Source organism: Schistocerca nitens, chromosome 3, assembly GCF_023898315.1.
Source record: "Schistocerca nitens isolate TAMUIC-IGC-003100 chromosome 3, iqSchNite1.1, whole genome shotgun sequence".
NCBI lineage: Eukaryota > Metazoa > Arthropoda > Insecta > Orthoptera > Acrididae > Schistocerca > Schistocerca nitens.
In genome coordinates, this window is record NC_064616.1 from 55,188,132 (window position 1) to 55,214,376 (window position 26,245).

The following is a 26,245-nucleotide window of genomic DNA, read 5'->3' on the forward strand; positions in this document are numbered from 1 at the left end:
AGTCATCTGACCAGGTTACGGTTTTCCAGTTGTGCAGGGTCCTACTGATATGATCACGAGCCCAGGAGAGGCACTGCAGGCGATGTCAGGATATTAGCAGAGGCATTCATGTCAGTCGTCTGCTGCCGCAGCCCATTAATGCAAATTTTGCTGCACTGTCCTAATGGATATGTTTGTTGAATGTCCCACATTGATTTCTGTGGTCATTTCACACTGTGTTGCTTGTCTGTTAGCACGGACAACTCTATGCAAATGCCGCTGCTCTCTATCATTAAATGAAGGCCGTTTGCCAATACTTTGTCCGTGGTGAGAGGTAATGTCTGAAATTTGGTATTCTTGGCACACTCTGGACACTGTGGGTATCAGAATAATCAGAATAGTGCATTCCCTAACAATTTCTGAGATGGAATGCCCCACGCATCCAGCTCCAACTACCATTCCGCGTTCAAAGTCTGTTAATTCCTGTGATGCAGCCATAATCACATCATAAACCTTTTCACCTGAATCACTTGAGTACAGATGACAGCTCCGCCAATGCACTGCCCTTTTATACCTTGCATACGCAATACTACTGCCCGCTATATTGTGCATATTGCCATCCCATGACTATTGTCACCTCAATGTGTGTTCAGTGGAGAGGACATTCTGGAATCTAAATTATGGCCAACTCAGAATTTCATATTTGCAGATGTGCCCAACTATTCGTAAGTACACTACCTTTACTAAAACATTTGAGAAGAAAGTTAACTGTGAGACAGATTGATAGTTTAATACCAGTCAAAGTTCGTATCTTAAAGAGAGGTCTAACGGTGGCATACCGTATTTACTCGAATCTAAGCCGCACTCGAATCTAAGCCGCACCTGAAAAATGAGACTCGAAATAAAGGAAAAAAAAATTTCCCGAATCTAAGCCGCACCTGAAATTTGAGACTCGAAATTCAAGGGGAGAGAAAAGTTTAAGGCCGCACCTCCAAATCGAAACAAAGTTGGTCCATTGTAATATGAGACACAATTTAGGTTGAATGAAAGACGATACAGCTACAGTAGTTTGGTTCGACTCGTAAGCTTAGTAGTTAAGCTTTACCAGGTAGCCATTGCTATGCGTCAGGCGCTCCGTCCGTATTTATACGGGTACCCTTCCTTTTTCACGTGCTTCGTCTGGTTTGAATCGATTGCTTATTTTGCTTTGGTCTGATAAGTGCCGTTTTCTTTGTTATAGGTGTTTACGTCACTCTAAGCTGAAAATGCATTACTGTACTGTGTAATGCATTGTTTGTCGCATTTTGATAGTGCGTGTTTACGGCCTGTCGCTGCTCGCGGCATGACTTGCTTTTGTGCGCGCTACCGCCGCTTAAAAAAAAAAGAGGAATCGTCTCATTAGCGAAACAATGGCAAGAGACTGCTATTTGTTGTTACTTACACTGCTGCTTTCTTTGATAATGATCAACAAGAACCAAATGCGTATGATAGAACATGTTCTGAACGAGAGTTTTGCGAAAATTTTCCTCCGTTTGAAAATCTTTGCGGCCGCTTCTTTAGTACATCAAATTCTGCACAGAAATTAGTGATCTTACATTTAAAATCTAGTCAGTTGCCGTGCTTCATTTCTGACTGTATCACTATTAGGCATAAGAATAATACGAATATAAACATGACACAATACGTATATTCTTCCACGTTTGCTGTTGTCTCACTCTGGTTTCGTAGTTTATTACGCAGACAGGATTTAAATGAGATAGCAGCAAACACGAAAGAATACATGGCAAAATGTTTATATTCGTATTATTCTTATGGTGAAGAGAATACTGCATGTGATTCACATTTCATCAGGTTCCTATTAGCAACCATCTCTTCTCACAGGTAGGAAAAAACTCGGAACGTAGAGTTGGCCATATTGACAAACATCGCTAACAGTCTTGCCAGTCGGCTTTTTGTAGTACATTGAAATTCTGCTACATTCGAAGATGAACAATACGGAATTTGTATTTACTTCGTTGGATAATGTATGAAAATGCAGTGGTCGAAACGCGGGGCGGAGAAAAAAAAAAGCTCGTCTTCTACCTTTTTTTTTAAATTTATTTACTGATGCAGAGGTTTTGGCGCCAGTATTTATCTTTGTGCCCACATTGTGTAGCACTACATATATTCGACGGCAGAAGTTAGTTGTGGCGGCACCTATCAACATTTTTCAGAACTTCCGCTCGCTTTGCACTCGATTTTAAGCCACAGGTGGTTTTTTGGATTACAAAAACCGGAAAAAAAGTGCGGCTTAGATTCGAGTAAATACGGTACATTGAATATGGAGTAGTAAGGAAAGTTGAGATATAATGTAAATAATTTAGGAGTAAAGGAGACCACTCCTGGAATAATGAAGAGCAGAAGTGTTGAATTGTCGACAGGCACATGCAAAAGAAAATGAAAACTTTCTGTCTTCCGGAAGAAATCTTTTGGCTAGCTAGACTACGTGTATGACAACCCCTCCCCTCCCCCCCCCCCTCCGCACACGCGCGCACACACACACACACACACACACACACACACACACACACACACACACACACACACACACACACAGAGTTTTCATTCTCTCTTGTTTGTGCCTGTCAACGACACAACGCTTCCGCTATTCAATGAGTGGTCTCCTTTACTTGTATATTGATGGCATATTTCAGTCAATCTGGAAAGATACATTGTGAAAGTAATAAATTACATTAATACCCAAGTACAGTAGCTGTAGTAGGGAAGAACATGGTGGTAATATGGGGTGTTCAGAAAGTCTCTCCACAGTGCCATATGCCGCAGTGAATATACTGAAATGAAACTCAGTGAAATATAAGTTATTAATTTATTTAATATTCATTTTTACCTACAAATTTTCACATTAAATGTCGAAAGTGTCCCCCATGTTGTTGAATACACAATTCAATTCATCTAATCATGATTCCACACAAGCTGTAACATTTCTTCTGTAACAGAAGCAGTGAAAGACGATATTGCGGTTTTCAATTCAACGATGGATTTTGGATGGTTTTTATAGACAGTTGCTTTCGCTACACCGCAGAAGAAAGTCAGGTGTTGTTGTTGTTGTTGTTGTTGTTGTTGTTGTTGTTGTTGTTGTCTTCAGTCCTGAGACTGGTTTGATGCAGCTCTCCATGCTACTCTATCCTGTGCAAGCTTCTTCATCTCCCAGTACTTACTGCAACCTACATCCTTCTGAATCTGCGTAGTGTATTCATCTCTTGGTCTCCCTCTACGATTTTTACCCTCCACGCTGCCCTCCAATGCTAAATTTGTGATCCCTTGATGCCTCAGAACATGTCCTACCATCCGGTCCCTTCTTCTTGTCAAGTTGTGCCACAAACTCCTCTTCTCCCCAATTCTGTTCAATACCTCCTCATTAGTTATGTGATCTACCCATCTAATCTTCAGCATTCTTCTGTAGCACCACATTTCGAAAGCTTCTATTCTCTTCTGGTCCAAACTGGTTATCGTCCATCTTTCACTTCCATACATGGCTACACTCCATACAAATACTTTCAGAAACGACTTCCTGACACTTAAATCTATACTCGATATTAACAAATTTCTCTTCTTGAGAAACGCTTTCCTTGCCATTGCCAGTCTACATTTTATATCCTCTCTACTTCGACCATCATCAGTTATTTTGCTTCCCAAATAGCAAAACTCCTTTACTGCTTTAAGTGTCTCATTTCCTAATCTAATTCCCTCAGCATCACCCAATTTAATTCGACTACATTCCATTATCCTGGTTTTGCTTTTGTTGATGTTCATCTTATATCCTCCTTTCAAGACACTATCCATTCCGTTCAACTGCTCTTCCAAGTCCTTTGCTGTCCCTGACAGAATTACAATGTCATCGGCGAACCTCAACGTTTTTATTTCTTCTCCATGAATTGTAATACTTAATCCGAATTTTTCTTTTGTTTCCTTTACTGCTTGCTCAATATACAGATTGAATAACATCGGGGACAGGCTACAACCCTGTCTCACTCCCTTCACAACTGCTGCTTCCCTTTCATGCCCCTCGACTCTTATAACTGCCATCTGGTTTCTGTACAAATTGTAAATAGCCTTTCGCTCCCTGTATTTTACCCCTCCCACCTTTAGAATTGGAAAGAGAGTATTCCAGTCAACAATGTCAAAAGCTTTCTTTAAGTCTACAAATGCCATAAATGTAGGTTTGCCTTTCCTTAATCTATTTTCTAAGATAAGTCATAGGGTCAGTATTACCTCACGTGTTCCAACATTTCTGCGGAATCCAAACTGATCTTCGCCAAGGTCGGCTTCTACCAGTTTTTCCATTCGCCTGTAAAGAATTCACGTTCGTATTTTGCAGCTGTGACTTATTAAACTGATAGTTCGGTAATTTTCACATCTGTCAACACCTGCTTTCTTTGGGATTGGAATTATTATATTCTTCTTGAAGTCTGAGGGTATTTCACCTGTCTCATACATCTTGCTCACCAGATGGTAGAGTTTTTTCAGGACTGGCTCTCCCAAGGCCATCAGTAGATCCAATGGAATGTTGTCTACTCCCGGGGCCTTGTTTCGACTCAGGTCTTTCAGTGCTCTGTCAAACTCTTCACGCAGTATCGTATCTCCCATTTCATCTTCATCTACATCCTCTTCCATTTCCATAATATTGTCCTCAAGTACATTGTCCTTGTATAGACCCTCTATATACTCCTTCCACCTTTCTGCTTTCCCTTCTTTGCTTAGAACTGGGTTTCCATCTGAGCTCTTGATATTCATACAAGTGGTTCTCTTTTCTCCAAAGGTCTCTTTAATTTTCCTGTAGACAGTATCTATCTTACCCCTAGTGAGATAAGCCTCTACACCCTTACATTTGTCCTCTAGCCATTCCTGCTTAGCCATTTTGTACTTCCTGTCGATCTCATTTTTGAGACGTTTGTGTTCCTTTTTGCCTGCTTCATTTACTGTGTTTTTATATTTTCTCCTTTCATCAATTAAATTCAATATTTCTTCTGTTACCCAAGGATTTCTATTAGCCCTCGTCTTTTTACCCACTTTATCCTCTGCTGCCTTCACTACTTCATCGCTTAAAGCTACCCATTCTTCTTCTACTGTATTTCTTTCCCCCATTCCTGTCAATTGTTCCCTTATACTCTACGTAAAGCTCTGTACAACCTCTGGTTCTTTCAGTTTATCCAGGTCCCATCTCCTTAAATTCCCACCTTTTTGTAGTTTCTTAAGTTTTAATCTACAGTTCATAACCAATAGATTGTGATCAGAGTCCACATCTGCCCCTGGAAATGTCTTACAATTTAAAACCTGGTTCCTAAATCTCTGTCTTACCATTATATAATCTATCTGATACCTTCTAGTATCTCCAGGATTCTTCCATGTATACAACCATCTTTTATGATTCTTGAACCAAGTGTTAGCTATGATTAAGTTATGCTCTGTGCAAAATTCTACCAGGCGGCTTCCTCTTTCATTTCTCTCCCCCAATACATATTCATTCACTATGTTTCCTTCTCTCCCTTTTCCTACTCTCGAATTCCAGTCACTATTAAATTTTCCTCTCCCTTCACTACCTGAATAATTTCTTTTATCTCATCATACATTTCATCAATTTCTTCATCATTTGCAGAGCTAGTTGGCATATAAACTTGTACTACTGTAGTAGGCATGGGCTTTGTGTCTATCTTGACCACAATAATGTGTTCACTATGCTGTTTGTAGTAGCTAACCCACACTCCTATTTTTTTATTCATTATTAAACCTACTCCTGCATTACCCCATTTTGATTTTGTATTTATAATCCTGTATTCACCTGACCAAAAGTCTTGTTCCTCCTGCCACTGAACTTCACTAATTCCCACTATATCTAACTTCAACCTATCCATTTCCCTTTTTAAATTTTCTAACCTACCTGCCCGATTAAGGGATCTAACATTCCACATTCCGATCCGTAGAACGCCAGTTTTCTTTCTCCTGATAACGACGTCCTCTTGAGTAGTCCCCGCCCGGAGATCCGAATGGGGGACTATTTTACATCCGGAATATTTTACCCAAGAGGATGCCATCATCATTTAACCATACAGTAAAGCTGCATGCCCTTGGGAAAAATTACGGCTGTAGTTTCCCCTTGCTTTCAGCCGTTCACAGTACCAGCACAGCAAGGCCGTTTTGGTTAGTGTTACATGGCCAGATCAGTCAATCATCCAGACTGTTGCCCCTGCAACTACTGAAAAGGCTGCTGCCCCTCTTCAGGAACCACACGTTTGTCTGGCCTCTCAACAGATACCCCTCCATTGTGGTTGCACCTACGGTATGGCCATCTTTATCACTGAGGCACTCAAGCCTCCCCACCAATGGCAAGGTCCGTGGTTCATGGGGGTAGGAGGTGGTGTTAGGTCAGTTGAACGAAATTTTTGAACCATTGACAATAATGTAGTCTCTTGCCATGATCAGTATTTTTCAGTTCTTGCACGACTGTCACTTTGTATGGGAAAAGTTCTAATTTTTTCCTTACAGCTGTGTGGGCCGTTCCAACACTAACATCGATTTCCTGAACGAGTTTTCTTACTGACTTGTTCAGACTCACGGACATTTTATCAGAAATATCGAGTAGTTTATCCTCAGACAAAACGCTAGGCCGACCACTTCCTGGTGCATCTGTCACTGAACCCATACTTCGAAATTTGCTAATCAAATCTCGCACAGTATCCCGATGTGGGAGTGTTGTCTCTGGGAAAACTGAATTAAATGTTTGACGAACTGAAACTGTGTATGTACCGCCACTTGTTCAAACCAAATGTTCTTCATTGGTTAGCATTTTAACAATGACAAAAACGAAACAAAGGAACTGAACTTAAATGTTCACGTCAACACGTAACGACACACACCAATGATACTACAGATGCTGGCTGAGATAAACGAAACAGTGGAATGTTGGGAGAGTCTATTTGAAGGGAAGTAACCCAGGCAGGGGAACAATCGTATGGCACAAGCAGCTATACAATCATACGACACTGCGGAGAGACTTTTTGAACATCCCGTATTTTACGGAAAATTCTATCAACCTCATGATAATTTTAAAAAAAATAATTATTTTTCTTATTTCCTTTGAAGAAATAGTTGGTGTCAAATTGACTGAAAGTTTTTGGTTCTCATCATCACTCACTATAATACTTTTTCCCCTTTTGAGCTCACCATATCAAGTTTCTTTGTTATGTTTTGACAGTGGCTGTTACAGTAGATTGCTAGGGGTTTGTTTTCATTTACCATTTGATCATTATTTTTAATTACCAGGTCACCTCTTCCTTTCCAAGTTTCCCTTCCACCTGTATGCGACATTATCTTGATTTTATTTTCAGAATTATTTATTTCTGACATAACAAGCGAGGTTTATAAATTATGCTTCTCGATAAAGAACAATACCTTCTGTAATATGAAAGCAGGTAAACATCTGTGATTATCCCAGCCATTTTCTATAGATCTCTTTTCCTGTTGCATAATACTGTAATGTCTTTTGTTATCCCAGATATCACTGATACCATATTTCACAGTTCTCATTGGGAATCAGCTTTTAAAGGCAGAGAGAAATGTACTTTGAAGTGCATTAAATCTCCATTCGTTTCCACTTTCAGTTCATTGCATCCATGAAATACATGGTGTCCTGCGATCGTGAGGAAAGTTTGCTTCGTTCCGGACACCCATCCATTGTTTTCCTGCACTCATGTGATCAGGCGTGGTGTTTGTGTGAAACTGTTATGCAAACACCATTATCACAGTCACCGGTTAATAGACATTGCAATGGAATTTCATTTTTTTCACTTGTTCGTATACTTTTTAATGTAGAATAAATACATTTTCAGCAAAGATGTACCTTATCAATTCCTACCACCACACTATCACAATGGTCTACACCCTGGGCCCACATCATCATGTATGTAGAGAAGGCTTGTCAGCCATGGAAGTTGCTGATCATGCACACCAGAGTCAAAGTGATGTGGTGCGAACGTGCAGTCAGTTCCAGTTGGCAGGAAGTGTTGAGGACTTACGCCACACAAGCCATCCACATTGGACAGGTGCATGGGATGATCGATATCTACAATCTTCGAGTCAAGCTAACTTTGAGCTGAATGCTCCAGAACTGAATTCGGCATTCGAAGAGGCTACAAGATGCCACGTATTGTATCAAACTGTTATGAAACAGTTGCAGATGGGTACAAAATCGTGCAGAATGGATTCCCCAGGGTTGGCCTTATATGTTTTTTACAAACGAAAATCAAATCAGTGTGTACACTGATAATCGTAGACAATGTGTTTGGAGACAACCTAGTCATATCAGATGCCTCCAACAGTGTGTCCCACATGTGGAACAAGGTGTTGTGGAGTGATGGTCTGGGGTGGCATTACATGGGGCCATCGTACATGTCTCGTGATTGTAGAGGGCAGTCTCACAGCTCTGCTGCACAGGAACAAGATTCAGCAATCAATAGTGGGACTGTATAGCCAACATTTTGGTGACAATTTCATCTTGATGGATGCTAACTTGTGTGCATGCTATGATCACTAGAATGGAGTAGCCTGCCTGTTCCCTGAAATTAACCCATTTGAACATGTATGGGATCAATTGAAATGAACTTTGGTCATTGACAATGACCGCATGCTCTGTGAGACTTACACGGAATCCCTATTGAAGAGTGGGACAGTTCGACCAGAGCTGGCTTGATGATCTCATTGATAGTATGCCACAGATACAGGGCTGCATCCAAGCAAGGGGACATTCCACCACATATTAACATTGCTCGGGAATGCTGTGAACCCCCCCCCCCCCCCGCCTCTTTCCAATGAAAAAAGATTATTTTAATGTTAAACAAATGCTTGCTTTTTTGATTTGTGATCTGGGCACATTACAAATGAATGCCTCAGAGACAATTTTTCTTTCATGTGCTTTCAAAATAAAGGGGTGATGCAAAACTTTTGCTGATATATTTTTCTCAAACTCACTATTTTTCATCCAGTATTTTCCATCAAAGTGTTTTGTAAGCAATATCAGTCTCCAAAATGAATACTTCTAGTCAAAAGCGTTGAAACTGTATACTTTCATTCTCTACATTATAGGAAAGAGATAAATACGTGCAACCTGAAAAATGTTATCAAAATAGCAGATAGCTTAAAAAATACAAACGAAAAAAATTCAAAATTTTCATGGTTCAGAGACTGAAATCATGATATAGTGCCACATGGTAAGAGCTGAAATCGCAATTGTGTTGTGCTACAGATGTTTTTAATGAAGCCTTCACATCATAAAGTGTAGAAATATGTACTATGACTTCCTTTTCTTGACCATTATCCCATATCTTCACAGGGTTAGCGCGTTAAATTTTTTTATTTGGCAGAGTTAATGATAGAGGGTGGCTGGATGGCCTTCCTGTCGCACTTCCCCCCCCCCCCCCCCTCCCCTCCGCTTTGTCCCTCTGGGACAGAATTTGCGTACCCCAACTGTCTATGTGTAGTGTCATCCCATGTGAAAGTGTACAAATATTTTCTAAATGTTTCTTAATCACGTAAGTGAGGCAGAATGTGAACCTGGTATTCACATAGTCAAATGTGGGAAACAGCCTAAAAACTAAAAACCACATCCAGGCTAGCCAACACACTCGTCCTCATCGTTAACCCGTTTGGCGGATTCGATCCAGGGCCAACATGCCTCTTTGAATCGTGGGAGCAGTGTGCTAATGCACAAAACTATCTGAGCAGATCAGAAATATGTACTATGACAGTCATAACATATTCAAAATTTTGTTCTTTTTACAGTGCATCTGATCTTACATTATGTTTGTAAAATATCTATTTAAAAACATTTTTCTTTCTTTTCATTTCAGTTGGTTCCTGGTCCACCATTTGTTTTTGGTTCCTTTTTGGTGATCTGTGCTTTGCTGGTAGCAGTTTTCATTCCTGAGGGTAACTCTATGGGTTCCAACCTTCGAACTAATTCACGGAGACAATCTGGTAAGAAAATTATCATAATTGACATTGTTTCATCTAAGAGTATAATTTTTGAAAGTGTGTTGCAGAATACATATGTGTGACACTAAACTTGACAATCTGTTTCATAAAATATCTTTTAAAAGCTTTTATGAAGTAATTAGCAAAGACATTTATTAATATAAACATCCATAATAATGGGGCCTTAGGAAAGCCAGCACTTAAAGATAGCTGGAAAATTGAGAAAATGAGATCACTGGTCATGTACTGCTGATTTTGTAGTGTATATCCTCCACCTGTTTGTAAAACAAACGACAGATGGTATGCAAAAATATGCCATCATATCTTTCATTTGTATTTGATTATAAATGTTGAATGTTGCCATCTTGCTCATCAGATTGGGCTAGCATTTTTTATCTGTTCCAATGTAAATACACCAGCAATGCATCAAATGTTTAGGATAAATTAAAATAAAAAGAAAGAGAAATAGAAGTGTAGTGCAGTTGTAGAAGACTATGATTAGTCTGGACTGGGAGAGGGAAAGAAAACTTTGAAGTAAAACAGAAATGAGGGCAATAGATAATAGCAGGGGAAATTAAAGTAGCAGATAATTTCATCTCTTAATGCGGCAACAATCACAAAAACATTTTGAACTGCAGTTATTAGTTCTGAGCACCTAGTAGTTATGATCACGAGTGCAGCTCGTGGTTTCCATACTGGGGAAGGCTGAAACATTTATTGATCGGAACTAACCTAGATCTCAGGCTAATCTACAGATCAGTCTATCACCACAACCAAGATTTCTGGGGAGGGGGGACGGGACATTATTACACTCTAGCCATATGTTTACATACTGTATCTTCTTTCCATTTAATAATCGACGACTAAATAACATCAAAATCTACCTCAAAATAAATTCTCTAGGTAGCTCATTTATCCCTCAACATCACATTTTGTGACATTTTACCACAAGAAATTGTACTAAAAGATGTGTTTCTAAGAGATTTTTAATGTGGTGTATGTTAGCTTCGCTACAAACTTAATGTATTTTCATTTCTAAACTTCTGACACTTTATGTTTTGTGCACTGAAACTGTGGTGTTTATGAGTTCACATGATGAAACAGTGATGTTTCCATGATGTCAAGGATCTTATGCTGTGATTAACTGACATGAGTAACCTGAGCAATTGCCATGGTAATTTATGTAACATACTTGTTATATTTATACATGTGTGTTACAACGATTGCATTTTAAGTGATATACCAAACACAACTACTCAGCTGCAGAGTACAGTGCTCTCTTAAAATTGTGTGTATACCCTTTCTTGGCTGTACTTTCTACATGTGGGGCTTCCGAGGCCGCATGCCTAGTTTCCTTCAGAAATTTTTAAAAGACTGAGATACGTGTGGGCTCTATCTTGTCGGACATCTTTATTCGGGAAAACGGTGTGCCTCAGGGTTCCGTCCTGAGTGTCGTCCTCTTTGCCATTGACATAAACCCTATAATGGCCTGTCTCCTGCCGGGCATCTCCGGCTCCCTTTTCGATGACAATTTTGCCATATTGCAGTTCTCCATGGACTTGTTCTTATTGAGTGGCGTTACCAGCTATGTCTTGATTGTCTTTATTCATTGATCATCAACAGTGGCATCCATTTTTCCACTGACAAAACCATTTGTATGAATTTCTGGTGCATAACTGGTTTCTTCCACCATCTTTACATCTTGGGCCTGTTGCTCTTCTGTTCATTGAAACTATGAAATTCCTGGGGCTCCTGCTTGATAGGAAATTTTCTTGGTCCTCCCACGTGTCTTACCTGGCAGCCCGCTGTACGCAGTCCCTCAGTGTCCTGCGTGTCATCAATGTTACTTCCTGGGGAGCAGATCGAACCACCCTCCTCCGTTTGTACCGGTCCCTTGTGTGTTCGAAACTAGACTATGGGTGCTTTGTTTATGCATCTGCAAGTCCGTCCCTCTTATGCCATCTCAATACTATCCACCATTGTGGCATCCGTTTGGCCATTGGCGCCTTTTATACTAGCCCGGTTGAGAGCCTGTCTGCAGAAGCTGCCGAAGTACTGCTGTCCTACCACCGTTACTTTCTCCTCAGCAGATGTGCATGCCATTTGTCTGCCATGTGTGGCCATCCATTCTATGCCTCCTTGTTCGATGACTCCTTTGATTGCCAGTATGGGGCATGTCCCTCTTCTTTGTTACCCCCTGGAGTTCAGTTTCGGCTCCTGCTCCGGCAGCTTAACTTCACGTTCCTGCTGCTTTCCTGGTGGGTGTAAACCCTTCACCACCTTGGCTTTGTGGGGCAGCCCGTGTTCATTTTGGCCTTCATTTGCTTCCTAAGGAAAGTACTCCAGCCTCGCTCTGTCGCCTTCAGTTTAACAACCTCCGCACAGAATTTCGCGATAGTACCTTTGTGTACACTGATGCCTCTCGAACTGACCATGGTGTCGGGTGTGCCTTCATCATTGACACTTACTCTTGATAGAGCCACTGTGATGTTTATATGGGTTCCTGGTTATGTTGGTCTGAGAGGAAACAAGTCCGTTGACGCTGCTGCCAAGGCTGCAGTCCTCGTACCTCAGCCCGTTAGTTCGTACATTCACTCTGATGATGTTGCCGTCTGTCAGTAAGTGGTGTCACTTTGGCATCACCACTGGACCTTCCTTCACAGGAACAAGCTCTGGGTTATTAAGCCTCTCCCAGCAGCTTGGACGACCCCCTTAGCTAGGTTGCATATTGGACACTGTCTTTTTACCCATCGTCATTTATTGAGTGGTGCTCCCCCACCACTTTATACTGAGTGTGCTTAACCTTTGACGGTCCACCATTTCCTCAGGGAATGCCCATTTTTTGACCATTTACATTCTCGTTTGTGTTTACTGTCTGAATTATTGGCCATTTGAGCAAACACCGCATGGGCTGTCGACCACATTTTACTTTTTATCCATCGTTGCAATAAGGCAAAGGCCATTTATTTTTTAGTTCATGGCCTCCATTTCTGTGTAGCATATTTTATAGACCTTTTTCCACATACATGTTTTTAGCTGTCTTCTCTTCCGCCAGTTTGGATTAAAATGTAGTCATTTTTAACTCCTCTCTTTGTCTTTGCGTTCTACAGTTCTGACATGGGTGCTTATGACCCTAGTTGTTTTTGTGCCCTAAAACAAAACAAACTAACAAACAAATCCTTTCTTGGATTTACACAGTTCTTATTCTTGATGCATGTTTACATCGGGTCTGGATGCACCAAGTTCCTTCAGTTTCGTCCTAACTCCACATTCTACAATTTTACCTAATACATTGCACACTGAATTATGTTGTGTTGTTTTCGAACTTAGGTATGCTGCTGTTATTCACAAGAAAGTAAAACTCACTAAATTCATACATAGGACACTCACAAAAATAAACTTGCCAATAACACATTACCCACAGTCAGCCAACAAGGAAACTAAAGTGACAGGACATATTTCGGCAAGGGGTATGTTTCATGTGCTTTTTCCTCTAATCATATGTGAAACTCTCACTATATGGTGATACTTTGTTACCGTACTCCATTGCACTCTGGCGAGACATTTGCAAACTTATTCGAATAGTGGTGTTCATTCCCTTTTGGTGTAAGCAGTGGAACATCAAAATTGTGTGCAGGTTGGTAGGAAACCCTTAGGCTGAAACACAAGAGCCTTCAGGTTGCCGATAAGAGCTGTACTCTGAGGAAGCCACGCCCCCAAACCTCTGCTACATTGAGCTAAGCAGGATTTCAAGGCACAGCCTTAAGACTAGCTACTACCTGTTTGAAAAACGTTGTGTGATATTACATACAAACAGTTCCAAAAACGTTGACTGGTATTATTTAAATCAATGTAGGAAATATGTGAAATACATTGTGATAATGGAAATTCTGTAATGCATTGTTTAGAAATTTATTTTAATGTATATTTTTGGGTGGCTCCACCTCAGAGCCTTTAATTACAAGCTGTGCCTGCCTCAGACTCTCTAAAACTATATACTGCAGATAGTGACACAAGGTTCTCATAGAGTTGTCAGCATACAGCAGTTTCTGGCACACAATCAGTCACCATCCAACCATCCTCAGAGACCAGACATTTGTCCTTCGTCCTCTGTGCTCTTCCCTTGTAATTTCTTGAGAAATAACACTACCACTTGCCTCTCAAGTGTTTAGATATCTGTCCTCCTTTTCTGATTCTCCATCAAAAAATTGTATTTAAATATAAAATCACTTCAGAGTTATGCAGTGAAAGTTCTTCAAATTTAAATGCAAATGAAAATACTTAGTATTTATTTTCATACATATCTTACGTAAACTCTCCGAAATTTCTTTTTGAACGTAATACACATCATTCTTTGAGTCATCTGCAAGATCATATTCCAAAAAATCAGTTTCACTATTATCAGACACATGAAGTAACTCACAAACAGTTTTGTCATTGTGCAAGCAACACGTAGCTAAGTTGATGAAACTGAACCTCTATGCCAAAAACATGTTGCACCAAAAATCTCCACAACAAAAGAAATATACCATACATTCTTCTTCGGCATGCCTGCACCACATAGTGCCCAATGTTTGAAATCTGATACCTACTGAGAAGTTCAGTTTAGAGGAAACAGAAAGAACACATACAGGAACATAGAGGAATATCAGGAAAGCTTTTTTGTAAAATTACGAGTGATAGGTACCAAAGCACTTTGCTGTGTATACATAGATGCAAAGTGTGTCCCAGTTCCGTAAGGACAGCTTCAGTGAATTTCCAAACTGCAATGCTATCTTGTCGTAAGTTCTGGCACTGTGATCCTTGAAGTTTCAACAACAGTCATGTAGAAGGTAAAATGCTGCAGCAGGCATCACGGCCGAAAATGTAACAGCTCATGTCGGACACTTGTAGGACAGTGGCAGTGGAGGATCAAGGCAACATCAAACTTTACTTTAAGTTTTGTGTTTGAGAGTGAGAATACGTCGAATCTGACCCACATACCGAGAGGCAGGTTTGTGCTCTCTGTTCCACAACCCCCCAGTCCACAAAATGATGATTTTGTGAGATTTTTTGGCCAGCAAATGAATTACAGTCCTGGATCAGCCACTGTATTCACCAGATTAGACCACAGCCTACTTTTGGTTGTTCCCAAAATTGAAGTTTGCAAGTAAGAACACTGTTGCAGTGCAATTAAGGACATCCAAGAAAGCTGTACTACTAAATGCAGTTCCAAGGAAGGGCTACAGTGGCTGTTTCAGAACACTTGTAAAAAAATTTCAGCTGTGTATTGATTCAGGGGGAAAGTATTTTAAATAAAAACAGTGATTTTGTACACATAATCCATGAGTTTTATTTTTCATAACCACAGTCATAACAGACCTGGGACACACTGTATTTGCAGTGTAGATTTAAAATTTCCATTAAAACTAAGATTGATTGGTTTGTCCTTTATTTTGACTCGTTTTTTGTTCTTCTGTCTTCTCCATCATTAGCCATTTAGTCAGTATTTTCAGGCCTATGAATGAGGCTTCACACAAGTTGAAATTCAGCTATGTCAAATGTCACTCGATTATATACTCATTGACGTCTGATGTTGACTTATGAAGAATAACTTGTGAAAAATAGACATAGGCGAATATGCATATTCATGTTTTCGTGGCATAAAGACTGTTCCATAAATTTTCGGGCATCTAGCCACATAAATTCAGATTCTTCTTCTAATATTTTGGCTGAATACCATCCAGCCATCTTCAGAGTGAGCAGAGGTGACTAACACTCCAACACTTGCTCCGTCCTTGCGTATACACAGTGGTTCTGTCCTCGAGTTTAAAAGGATGGAGCAAGTGTTGGGGCGTTAGTCACCTCGGCTCACTCTGAAGATGGCTGGATGGTATTCAGCCAAAATATTATAAGAAGAAGCTGAATTTATGTGGCTGCACACCCCAAATTTTATGGAATAGTTGAATATGGCTGAATACTTGAGGAAAGCAGCACGTTTGAACTTCTGTAAGAGCTCTTCAGTGCCCTGTGATAATTTTCTCTGTCCACAATCTCATTCAACTTACAGTCATTGAGAACAAAACACATGCATTGCCAAGAGGAAATTATTGTATACCTAGCAGACTTTTCTACCGTAGTTCATTCAAGCAGACATTAAATTTCCTTATCGAATGCCTCCTTCCGTACAACAGGATTAGGACATGGCAATGGACAGAAATGAGTATGTTCTTTAATGCTGGATTTGTATTTGAAGCTGTTCACCATCACTGGTTGATCAGAATGTACTTTTTTTATTCGTTCAACATATCCTTCAAAATTTCTTCACTGATAACCCTGTCCTCTCCTTTAATGGATCAGCTAAACTTGACATTTTTGTCCTTAATCGTGGTAGTTAAAATACCTAGTTGCTAATAAAAGATCTTGCTTTGTTAGATATGAGAGACAGTACATGTCTGATCTTGGCTATTCCTCGATGGTTTTTGGAAAAGTCGTACCAGTTAAGGCTACTGTACTTGGACCCGGTATGATCATGATATCTTGTTCATTTCTTACAGCACTTAAGTGTACCAGGGGCTGCAGTTCATGCTTAATTGCAGTGCTCCTTGTGTCAACAGTGCCAATCATGAGGATGTTTATATCAGGCATAATGACTTGTGCCTTCTTAAGTAGAACACTCTCCATAATTGTAATTAAAGCTACACATACCCCAGTACTGCCATCTACAAAAGATTGTACTTTCATTCCAAAGGATTCTAACATAATAGTCGGATACACAACATTATTCATGAATTCTTCAGGGGCTTGTTTTGCCAGTAGGGTTTTACATATCTGCTTTGAGTGAAGCATGAATCACAATGAGCACACACATCTTTGTTGCCATCAGTTTGGAGCGTTTTATCCAGACTGGCAAATTTGTCTGCAGTACATAATTCAAGCATACATTCAGTTTACTTATTAAATGACTCCTTCATTACTAAATTCCTATGCATGCGTGAATGGACCACAGTTTTGCATATGGCCTCATGGCAGTAATAATGTGATGCCCTTTCAGGACTGCTTTTATCTTTCTTGTAATAATTGATTACACTATTTGAGTCATGTCAGTGATCACTGCTTTTGGACAAATTTGAACTTTGAATTAATGTCAGATTTGGACCCGCATAATAAAGATTCATTATTTAAACATTTTTCTGTGATGAAAGCCTGCTCAATACTCCCACTTTCCTACTTGTAATCTTCATCAAACTCTACCTTCACTTCTTGGGTGGCAAGAGACTCTAAATTTGACCTGCTTAATAAGATTCCCAAATATGCCACAAATGTCCATATTCATTCCTTCTTAAACAGTGTTGGCATTTTGCCCTCTATAGTCCTTAATTTTTATGTTGTTACTTATTTGCTCAATGTTATTGACTTGTATAATTTCATGTACCACATTTGCTAAGTCAACCAGAGTGGGGACCAATTGTTAGAGTACATGATGTCTGGTTTCATCATTCCAGTAGCTTAATGGTCAGCGTGACAAAATGTCAATCCTAAGGGCCCGGGTTCGGTTCCCGGCTGGGTCGGAGATTTTCTCCGCTCAGGGACTGGGTGTTGTGTTGTCCTAATCATCGTCATTTCATCCCCATTGACGCGCAAGTCGCCAAAGTGGCGTCAAACCGAAAGACTTGCACCAGGTAGTAGCTACCTGCTATCTGTCTTTGTGCCAAGTTAGTTGGAGGAGAACTTTTTCCATGTCCTGTAAGCTCTGTTTTCAGATGTAGTCCCAATGACAAATAATTTCCATACTTTTGTTTCTTGAAGTTTTCCCAGTGGATTGAATATTCCATCATCTTTTGTGGGCGCATCAGGGATATTATCAATTCTTGTTCTAATATTTTTGCTGACAAAACTTACAGCCATTCTCAGTGTGAGACACTTGCAAGATTTGTAAATCACTTTGGATTTCGGCTTTTGAAACCAAATTCCTTGCTGCTCTTTATTCACTGTCATAGCTTGCAGTAGGGCGTCTTCTTTTTGATCAATATTATTTACTTCTGCATGCAAATCATTTGACAACTCATTAAACGATGTAGGTACTAGAGCTTCCATTTCAGTTTTTCACAATTCACTACACTCGGCTTGAACAATATCTACATCAAGAGATATTTTAGTAGTTCTTCATACTTCTCAAGAAGATTCAGTCTGTGCAAATTTAGCTTAAAGATATTGACATTCTCTCACTAATCAGGCGCTTTCTTAAGGTAGCTACCTCAGATGTCATTGTCCTTTTTATATTATTCTTTCCTCAATATCTAACTTATTCTCTTTACAATCTTTCTTTGTGGTAGTAATTTTAGAATTGATGTTTTGTTCTGATTTTTCTAGATAAAATTTCTGTGAAATTGCAGTTAAAGAGTTTACTTCATTCATTTCTCATTATAAATCAGCAGATTTTCATCATTCTGTTCTATCAATGTCGGAATTTGTCTTGCTGCGTGGAGTGGCCACACAGTTTGAGGCGCCATGTCACGGATTGCGCGGCCCCTCCCGCTGGAGGTTCGAGTCCTCCCTCGGGTGTGTGTGTGTGTGTGTGTGTGTGTGTGTGTGTGTGTGTGTGTGTGTGTGTGTGTTTTGTTCTTAGCATATGTTAGTTTAAGTAGTGTGTAAGCCTAGGGACCGATGACCTCAGCAGTTTGGTCTTTAGTTTCAGTGATGGGCTAGATGGCTTTCACACATTTAGAAAATTATTGGCTATACTGTTGTTCATTCTTTATCTTTCTGCAACATAATGTTACTAACACACTATGAAAGAAAATAATTTTGAGGAGAAAACTTTTCAAGAGGATGTTTATCAAATGATCTGTGAAGCAGGCAGCAGTTTCATTGGTGAATAATCCCATATTCATAAAAAATAATTCAAAGGAAATGTGACTACATCATATTGGGTAGAGTGGCAAGAATGAACATTTGGTTGTGGGCTGTGTAGTAACTGGTTGTCACAAATGGAAACCCTTTGTCGTATCACTGTTAAGGATAAAGTCCACAAACATATGCAAGTACCTGCAGATTGAAGAGTCTAATTGATTGCCTCTAACTCTGTTGTTGCCAGACACAGTACTCTTCTCGCTACTTGCTGTGGACTAGGTGTTGACTGGAACTTAGCCCGGCATAGAACTGCCCTTGTGTCCGTGTGTTGGCATATTTTGAGACAGGCTGCCATCAGTGGTGCAGAGAACTTACGTAGATGTTTCTTGCTACTTCATTCTCACTGGTGTGGCCAGCGATGTTCCAATAGCAAGGATCATCTTTGTGGTCTTGATAGCTGGTGCCAACACTCCTATTAACTACACCACAAACTGTAGTACAGAAGAAATATGATAGTTGTGTTGGTATAGCTATGGAAATTTCTTTTAGTTTAGCAGCAGCAAAATCTTCAGTTTCACCGTTTAATACTTTGGAAATAGGGTTTGTTTATTCAGAAGTCCATGTTCCTGTACCATTTTTATTGTTTCATCTCGTTTCAGTGATGGAATCACTGTGACAGATAGTTCTTACTGGAAACAGCTGTAAATTTGTGTCTGTAATCTAGGAATCACCGTCAATCTGTGGTTTATATAGGTCTTACAGTGTTGTTATTGAGAGCCCTTTACTCATTTACAGCATAGTATACAATAAATGGTCTTATATTTTGTATAACACTCTGTGAATTGCAGTAGTTTGAATTGACAGTTGCAAGTAATAATATAATACTTTTATTGACTCTTTATTCCAGCAATTCCTTTAATAAATAATGATTTTTCATCATAGTGTTTAGTACTGGCATCATAGTCTGTAACATTGCAGACACTGTTCTTAAGTTCATGTGTGTGCCCTTTCATTTGGTTTATTTTACAAGGGGCTACACTGAATAGAAGCAGTAGAAGATGTAGAACCTACATTACTCCTATTTTTAAAAAAGCACTCATATTTAAAACACAGAAGTTACTCATTATTACCATATCAACCTTCTGGTTTCTACTTTTTGGATATAATGACAAAATTTAATTTTTTTCCAGGTCTTTCAATGGAGGTGCATTATGAAGTAGAGCGTAGCAAAAAGCACGATGGAGTGAGTCCTCTGTCACCACTTGTTGACAATTCTGCCATCCTGTAGCATAAGTGAAAGAAAAAGATGATGGCTTTGGTGCAAGGACTAGTACTGTTTCTTTGATTTTACAGAAGATAAATTGTTTGTCTGTTTCCAAACACATAAAATTTTGTTGTATCACTATCCTGTGTACAGTATTCGTATTGAATACTACACTACATGTTAATTGTAATTGTTTTCTGTCTTGTTTGTGTTAAAATAATGAATACATATTGTGTTCGTTATACCAAGGAAATGTTTTATGGCAAATAACTGTTGTAAGAAAACTTTCAAGAACTGTTTATTAGCCCTGACATGGTGAGTCTACTTACAACAAAGTTGTTACGTGAATTCTGTGGTTGACACTGAGTGAATTGGACTGACCGATTGGCTCTCTATACAATATATGAGAAATTTTCCTGCCTATTGAAGAAAGTCAAATCACTTTGATTCAAGTGGAGTCATGTGGTCTTTGCACCAAAGTGTTTTTTAATGTGTATTAAACAAAGTAGCTGGTGTGTATGAAACTATTTCTACTGTGGTGTACATACTGAAGTTAGGTGTAATGTTTCACAAAAAAGTGAAAATTTCGGGTTTTGTGTTGGGACTTGCACAGAAAGTAAAAATGGATGATATTGTATGTAATATGTTCTGAGCACAGTATTGTGTAGTACAAAATGATGTTTGAGCAGAAATTCAGAGTGGTTTTAATGATCCCTGTACTTCTTTTTCTTTGTTTGTTGTTGTTGTTGTTGAAGTTGTTGTTGTTGCGGCTGTTGTTATTACTGTTGTTGTTGGCTTTAGTCCAATTTAAAAAAAAATAATGTTATTTACGGTCTGTCTGAAGTGAAAGTACTTACCTCCTCATTTGCCCTCTGGAGAGGAGAACTGAAGTTACTGATTGCAACCCACAGAACAGATATAATGTGCAGTTCAGGTGGCAGGTTCTGTATACACCATTTAAATACTGTTCATAGTTTGGTGTGTTTGTTTCAGGTATGAAAGAAATGTCAGACAAGTGTGCACAACAGTAAATGCTAATAGTCATTCAGTATTTAAATGATATGAGAGTGGTGATGTGTAGGTGGATGTCCCTAAATTAGATGAGTTTAGTTTGCGATAACACTACCACCAAAGCTGTTATTGTACTTACTGCGGTATATTTATCTTATTTGTTGTGTTAGAAGAGGACTCTTCCATTGTACGTACAAGAAAATGATAAAGTAGTGAGTGATATCACAAGATGTGTCTATGTAGTAAAATTGTAGTTAAAAAGCTGCAGTGATTTGAAAAGAATGGGAATTTGATGGAATGAAACTGGGAGAAAAAGAGCATTTTTTTGGGTTTTAATCCAGGTATAATAAGAAACAAATCATTTTGAGACTGATTTACTAGTTTTATAATTGATTGTATTATACGTTACCGCTTTCAGTAAAACGTATTGTAAGACGATTTTACATATGAAGACACTGTGGTATTCATTGCATTTATTGTTCAGTAAGAAAATAAAAATTGGCATCCTGGGAATAAATAACTGCCTAATATTTCTTTGCACTAATTTTTCTTAATGTGGCATGATGTGCTCATTTGTTTAGCATCGTGTTTCCACCATCTAATTACTTTCTGTGTTGTAAATATTAGTCATAGGCATTGTTTGCATAAAATTATGTAATGCAAGGTTTGTCAACAGTCTAAGACTTGACACAGTTCAGGAGCATTATACTTACAAGGGAACCTCCCCATCGCACCCCCCTCAGATTTAGTTATAAGTTGGCACAGTGGATAGGCCTTGAAAAACTGAACACAGATCAATCAAGAAAACAGGAAGAAGTTGTGTGGAACTATGAAAAAAATTAGTAAAATATACAAACTGAGTAGTCCATGCGAAGATAGGCAACATCAAGGACACTGGGAGTCAAGGAGTGCCTTGGTCCCGTGGATAGCGAGAGCAGCTACGGAACGAGAGGTCCTAGGTTCAAGTCTTCCCTCGAGTGAAAAGTTTAATTTTTTATTTTCAGTTTATGTGACAAACTCTTATGTTTTCATCACTTTTTTGGGAGTGATTATCACATCCACAAGAAAACCTAAATCGGGCAAGGTAGAAGAATCTTTTTACCTATTCGCCAAGTGTACAAGTTAGGTGCGTCAGCAACATATTCCTGTCATGTGACGCACATGCCATCACCAGTGTCATATAGGATATATCAGACTTGTTTTCCCGTGGAGGAATCAGTTGACCTATGACCTTGCGATCAAATGTTTTCGGTTCCCATTGGAGAGGCACGTCCTTTCGTCTACTAATTGCACGGTTTTGCGGTGCAGTCGCAAAACACAGACACTAAACTTATTGCAGTGAACAGAGACGTCAATGAACGAACGGACAGATCATAACTTTGCGAAAATAAAGAAAGTAAAATTTTCAGTCGAGGGAAGACTTGAACCAAGGTCCTCTCGTTCTGCAGCTACTCACGCTAACCACGGGACCACGGCGCTCCTGAGCTCACATCTTCCTTGATGTTGCCTATCTTGCGCATGGACTACTCAGTTTATATATTTTACTAATTTTTTTCACGGTTCCACACAACTTCTTCCTGTTTTCTCGATTGATCTGTGTTCAGTTTTTCAAGGCCTATCCACTGTGCCAACTTATTACTAAACCTGAGGGGGGTGCGATGGGGAGGTTCCCTTGTTAGGAGGAAGCACATAACAGCACTTCAGTGTGGCATCCATTTATAATAAGGTGTTAATTTGCTAGACATTGTATTGTGTCAGCCATATCTTACAAGGAGGCCTCTGTTCTAAAACCATCTTCACTTTTATTCAAGTTAATTATTTGTACCTATAAGCAACCTGGAAATAAACAAGGAGTAGGCAGTAGTCTAAAATGTAAAAAGAGGTAGGTTCTACTGTTATTGCACACCCATCACTTTATTGTGACTGTTGTGGAATATAATGGATACAGTGTAAGTACAAAAAGTAAGCACCAATAGAAGAAAGAAAAATGTCATATTAAGGAAAATACATTTTATGTGTTATATGTGGAAATTTTCTTTTTTGTGTTATCAGTTGTAAGTCTCTAAGAAACAGTGTTTGTGAGCAACCAAAGTGACAGGATACTGATGAAATGTTGAATCAAAAATATCTTCAGCCATCTATGTTTCCAATTTTATTTTATTTTTACTATCAGTGTTGGCGTTACACTGAACGATGTGTAGGAAGACTCCCACCTCTTGTACAAACAAAATAGGGACCATAATACACTCACTGGTATCCATAGACTTCTTTCTAACAAAGCGATCCCTTTGATCACCACTCCCAAATTCATGTTGTCTGGCCTGTATTTCCATTGTACAATCGATGGGATACTTCTACATGTTGGAAGATGGCATAGTGTAATGCTGAAAGTGGTCGCAAAAATAAAATAAAATTGGAAATATAGACAGTGGAAGATGTTTCTGATTTGACATTTTATATTGAACATCTGAGGTTGTGCAACTATCCTGTATAAAGATGAATTTATAGAGATGTAATACTGATCAGTCTCAGTGTTATGTGCACACACTTTATTTTAGCCATCCAACATTTTGGTCTCTGTGTGCAAAGTGTGCTTTTGTTCTCATACTACTTAATGTCAACTAGAAGGACAACTTTCATTGTTTCATCTGGGAAACAGTGGAAATGCTACCCATAGAAGATTCTAAACCTGAATCAATATAAAATTTTGTAACTGTAACTTTGTCCCGTTTTCAATTTTTTATGCCTTTCTTTCAAGATATAGAAATGACCATAACAGTCAGTCGACTTTTTGCACATATTCATTGAATATGATTTTTGTTAAAATTGCGATCATAAGCAAAACAGTCAATTGATATTGTAATAGAAATATCAAAATGTAAAGATTGAAACTGGTGCATTTATGTAGCTGAAACTCAATCAGTATTTCGTGAAGCCACCATGTGCTTTAGCACATTGTAGTGGTACATCAGAAAAACACTGTGTATAGTCATTAAGTACTTACCTCCCAGGGTGCTTCACTGGTAATGACTATTGCAAGATATACATGGATAATGCTATATAACCATATTTGTTCAAGAAGGCATATAATGCATCATTGATTTTATTCAACTCTGTGTGAATGCCTTTAATGGCTTCTCAAGAGACAGATAGTATGCCAGCAGTGCAGATACTGTGTTATGGAACCTTACTTATTTACTTCTATCGGTATGTCAAATTGCAATTAATTCAGTGATCTTCTGCCGATTCCTTTATGATCATGCATTTTTTTTTACAAATATATAATTGTAAAAGTTTTCCAGTAATGATCACAAATGACCACATATTATTGTGTTATTAAATGCTCCTCCCACATATTCAGATTTACATGTAGGAAGACAATGATGTTGAGCATATTCCGTACTTATAGAACATGTATTAAGAATTGAGTTTTTTTTTTTTTTTTTTTTTTTTTTTTTTTTTTTTTTTAAGCATTTGTGTCCCATATTCAAGCATCTCTTAAAGTTCTGAACATCTGCTTTTCACCAAGTGTAGATCAGCTGACATATTTAGATTTGTAATCTTGTTTTCCTTCCCGAACTCCATCACACTTGTGAAACTGTTAACCTGGTATCATGTTGTAATGAAGGGGGGAAATAATCTTATTTGCAGTACAGAAACATGCTCACTTCTACTACATGTTCTGCTGATCTCATTCTGGACTACCGAGCGAGTAGGCGCAGTGGTTAGCACACTGGACTCACATTCGGGAGGACGTCGGTTCAATCCCGCATCCAGCCATCCTTATTTAAGTTTTCCATGATTTCCCTAAATTGCTCCAGGCAAGTGCTGGGATGGTTCCTTTGAAAGGGCATGGCCGACTTCCTTCCCTGTCCTTCCCTAATCCGAGGGGACCGATGACCTCACTGTTTGGTCTCTTCCCCCAAACAACCACATCCCAACCATTCTGGACTGACATTACTGTTTTATGTCTCCCCCAGATACACTCTAAACCATTTAGATGCACTTTATTTTTATGCTGCTTGATAATGAAATTCTAACAAATTATTAATGGCTTATTGCCCCCCTCCCCCAAAGCAGGATTTCCGTTGTGCATAAAGCACAGTATGTGGCACATACTATTATTTGAAAGTAGTTTATAGTGTTATATTTTTCCCATTGTTTATCATGTTTACGGCTTGAGTTAATCACATATTTCTGATGATTTATTCTCAATTTCAAGCAGAATACTGAATTGGGTGCCATTTTTAGAACATAATTTGTTTTGCAGTGTATGTGACAGTGAAGATATGACATAAACCAAAGTATACAGAATATTAAATATAGTGTAAGACTTTCCTGGCAGTAAAAAGTGATGGACTGTGTCATTTTACTTGACCAAAAATTGTGTCACGGAGCAATTCTTTCGAAGCAGTGTTGCATAAGTATTTAGTATTTGGCTGTGAATTTCTTCATTTATAACTTATATTGATTAAAATTTTATTCTACATTTAATTTTTATTTTCATGAATGTAAAATGCAGATACCTATGAACAGTGTTAACCTACCAAACATGGAATACATGATTCTCTCTCTCTCTCTCTCTCTCTCTCTCTCTCTCCCTCTCCCTCTCTCTCTCTCTCTCTCTCCCCCCCTTTCCCCCTCCCTCCCTCCCCCCCTCTATCTATCTATCTATCCACACTTTCACTTTCACTTGTTTATGTTTTGGACCTTAAAACATTTACTTTATGTTGGAGAAATTGCTTCCTTGTTTAAATCCTTATATGCACTTATAACAGCTGAGTCAATAATGGAAAACATTAATGAAGCAGTACCTTTACAATTTCAAGATAAATAATAGGGGGCATTCTGTCCTGAATGGGAGTGATAAATAAATAATATCATGTTCAGTGAGGGGAAATTAGAGCACTGTAAAACTCGACTACAGTCAGTGCCTGGCATTAGAAAACAAAGATGTCATGAAAACATTTTCTGTCTAGAGTAAGCTGAATTTATTATAATATTGTGTGTTGACAATGAATGACATTGAAATCATAATCTGATCTGCTTTCATACAATACTTTTTGCATGTAACAACTTTAGTATGTCAGACGCAAATTAATAAGGGTGTACTTCAGGTTGATGCTTGAGCAA

At 38.9% G+C, this 26,245-nt stretch overlaps 1 protein-coding gene across 1 annotated transcript in view; it reads left to right on the forward strand.

The window, feature by feature from the left end:
* LOC126248016 (hippocampus abundant transcript 1 protein) overlaps positions 1-20,343 on the forward strand; it is a 120,912-nt gene extending 100,569 nt beyond the window's left edge. Inside the window, exons 11-12 of the mRNA XM_049948600.1 lie at positions 9,882-10,008; positions 20,028-20,343. Coding sequence (XP_049804557.1) covers positions 9,882-10,008; positions 20,028-20,125 — 225 coding nt within the window. The 3' untranslated portion in view covers positions 20,126-20,343. The remainder of the gene's footprint in view (positions 1-9,881; positions 10,009-20,027) is intronic.
* The last annotated feature ends 5,902 nt before the right edge of the window (positions 20,344-26,245 follow it).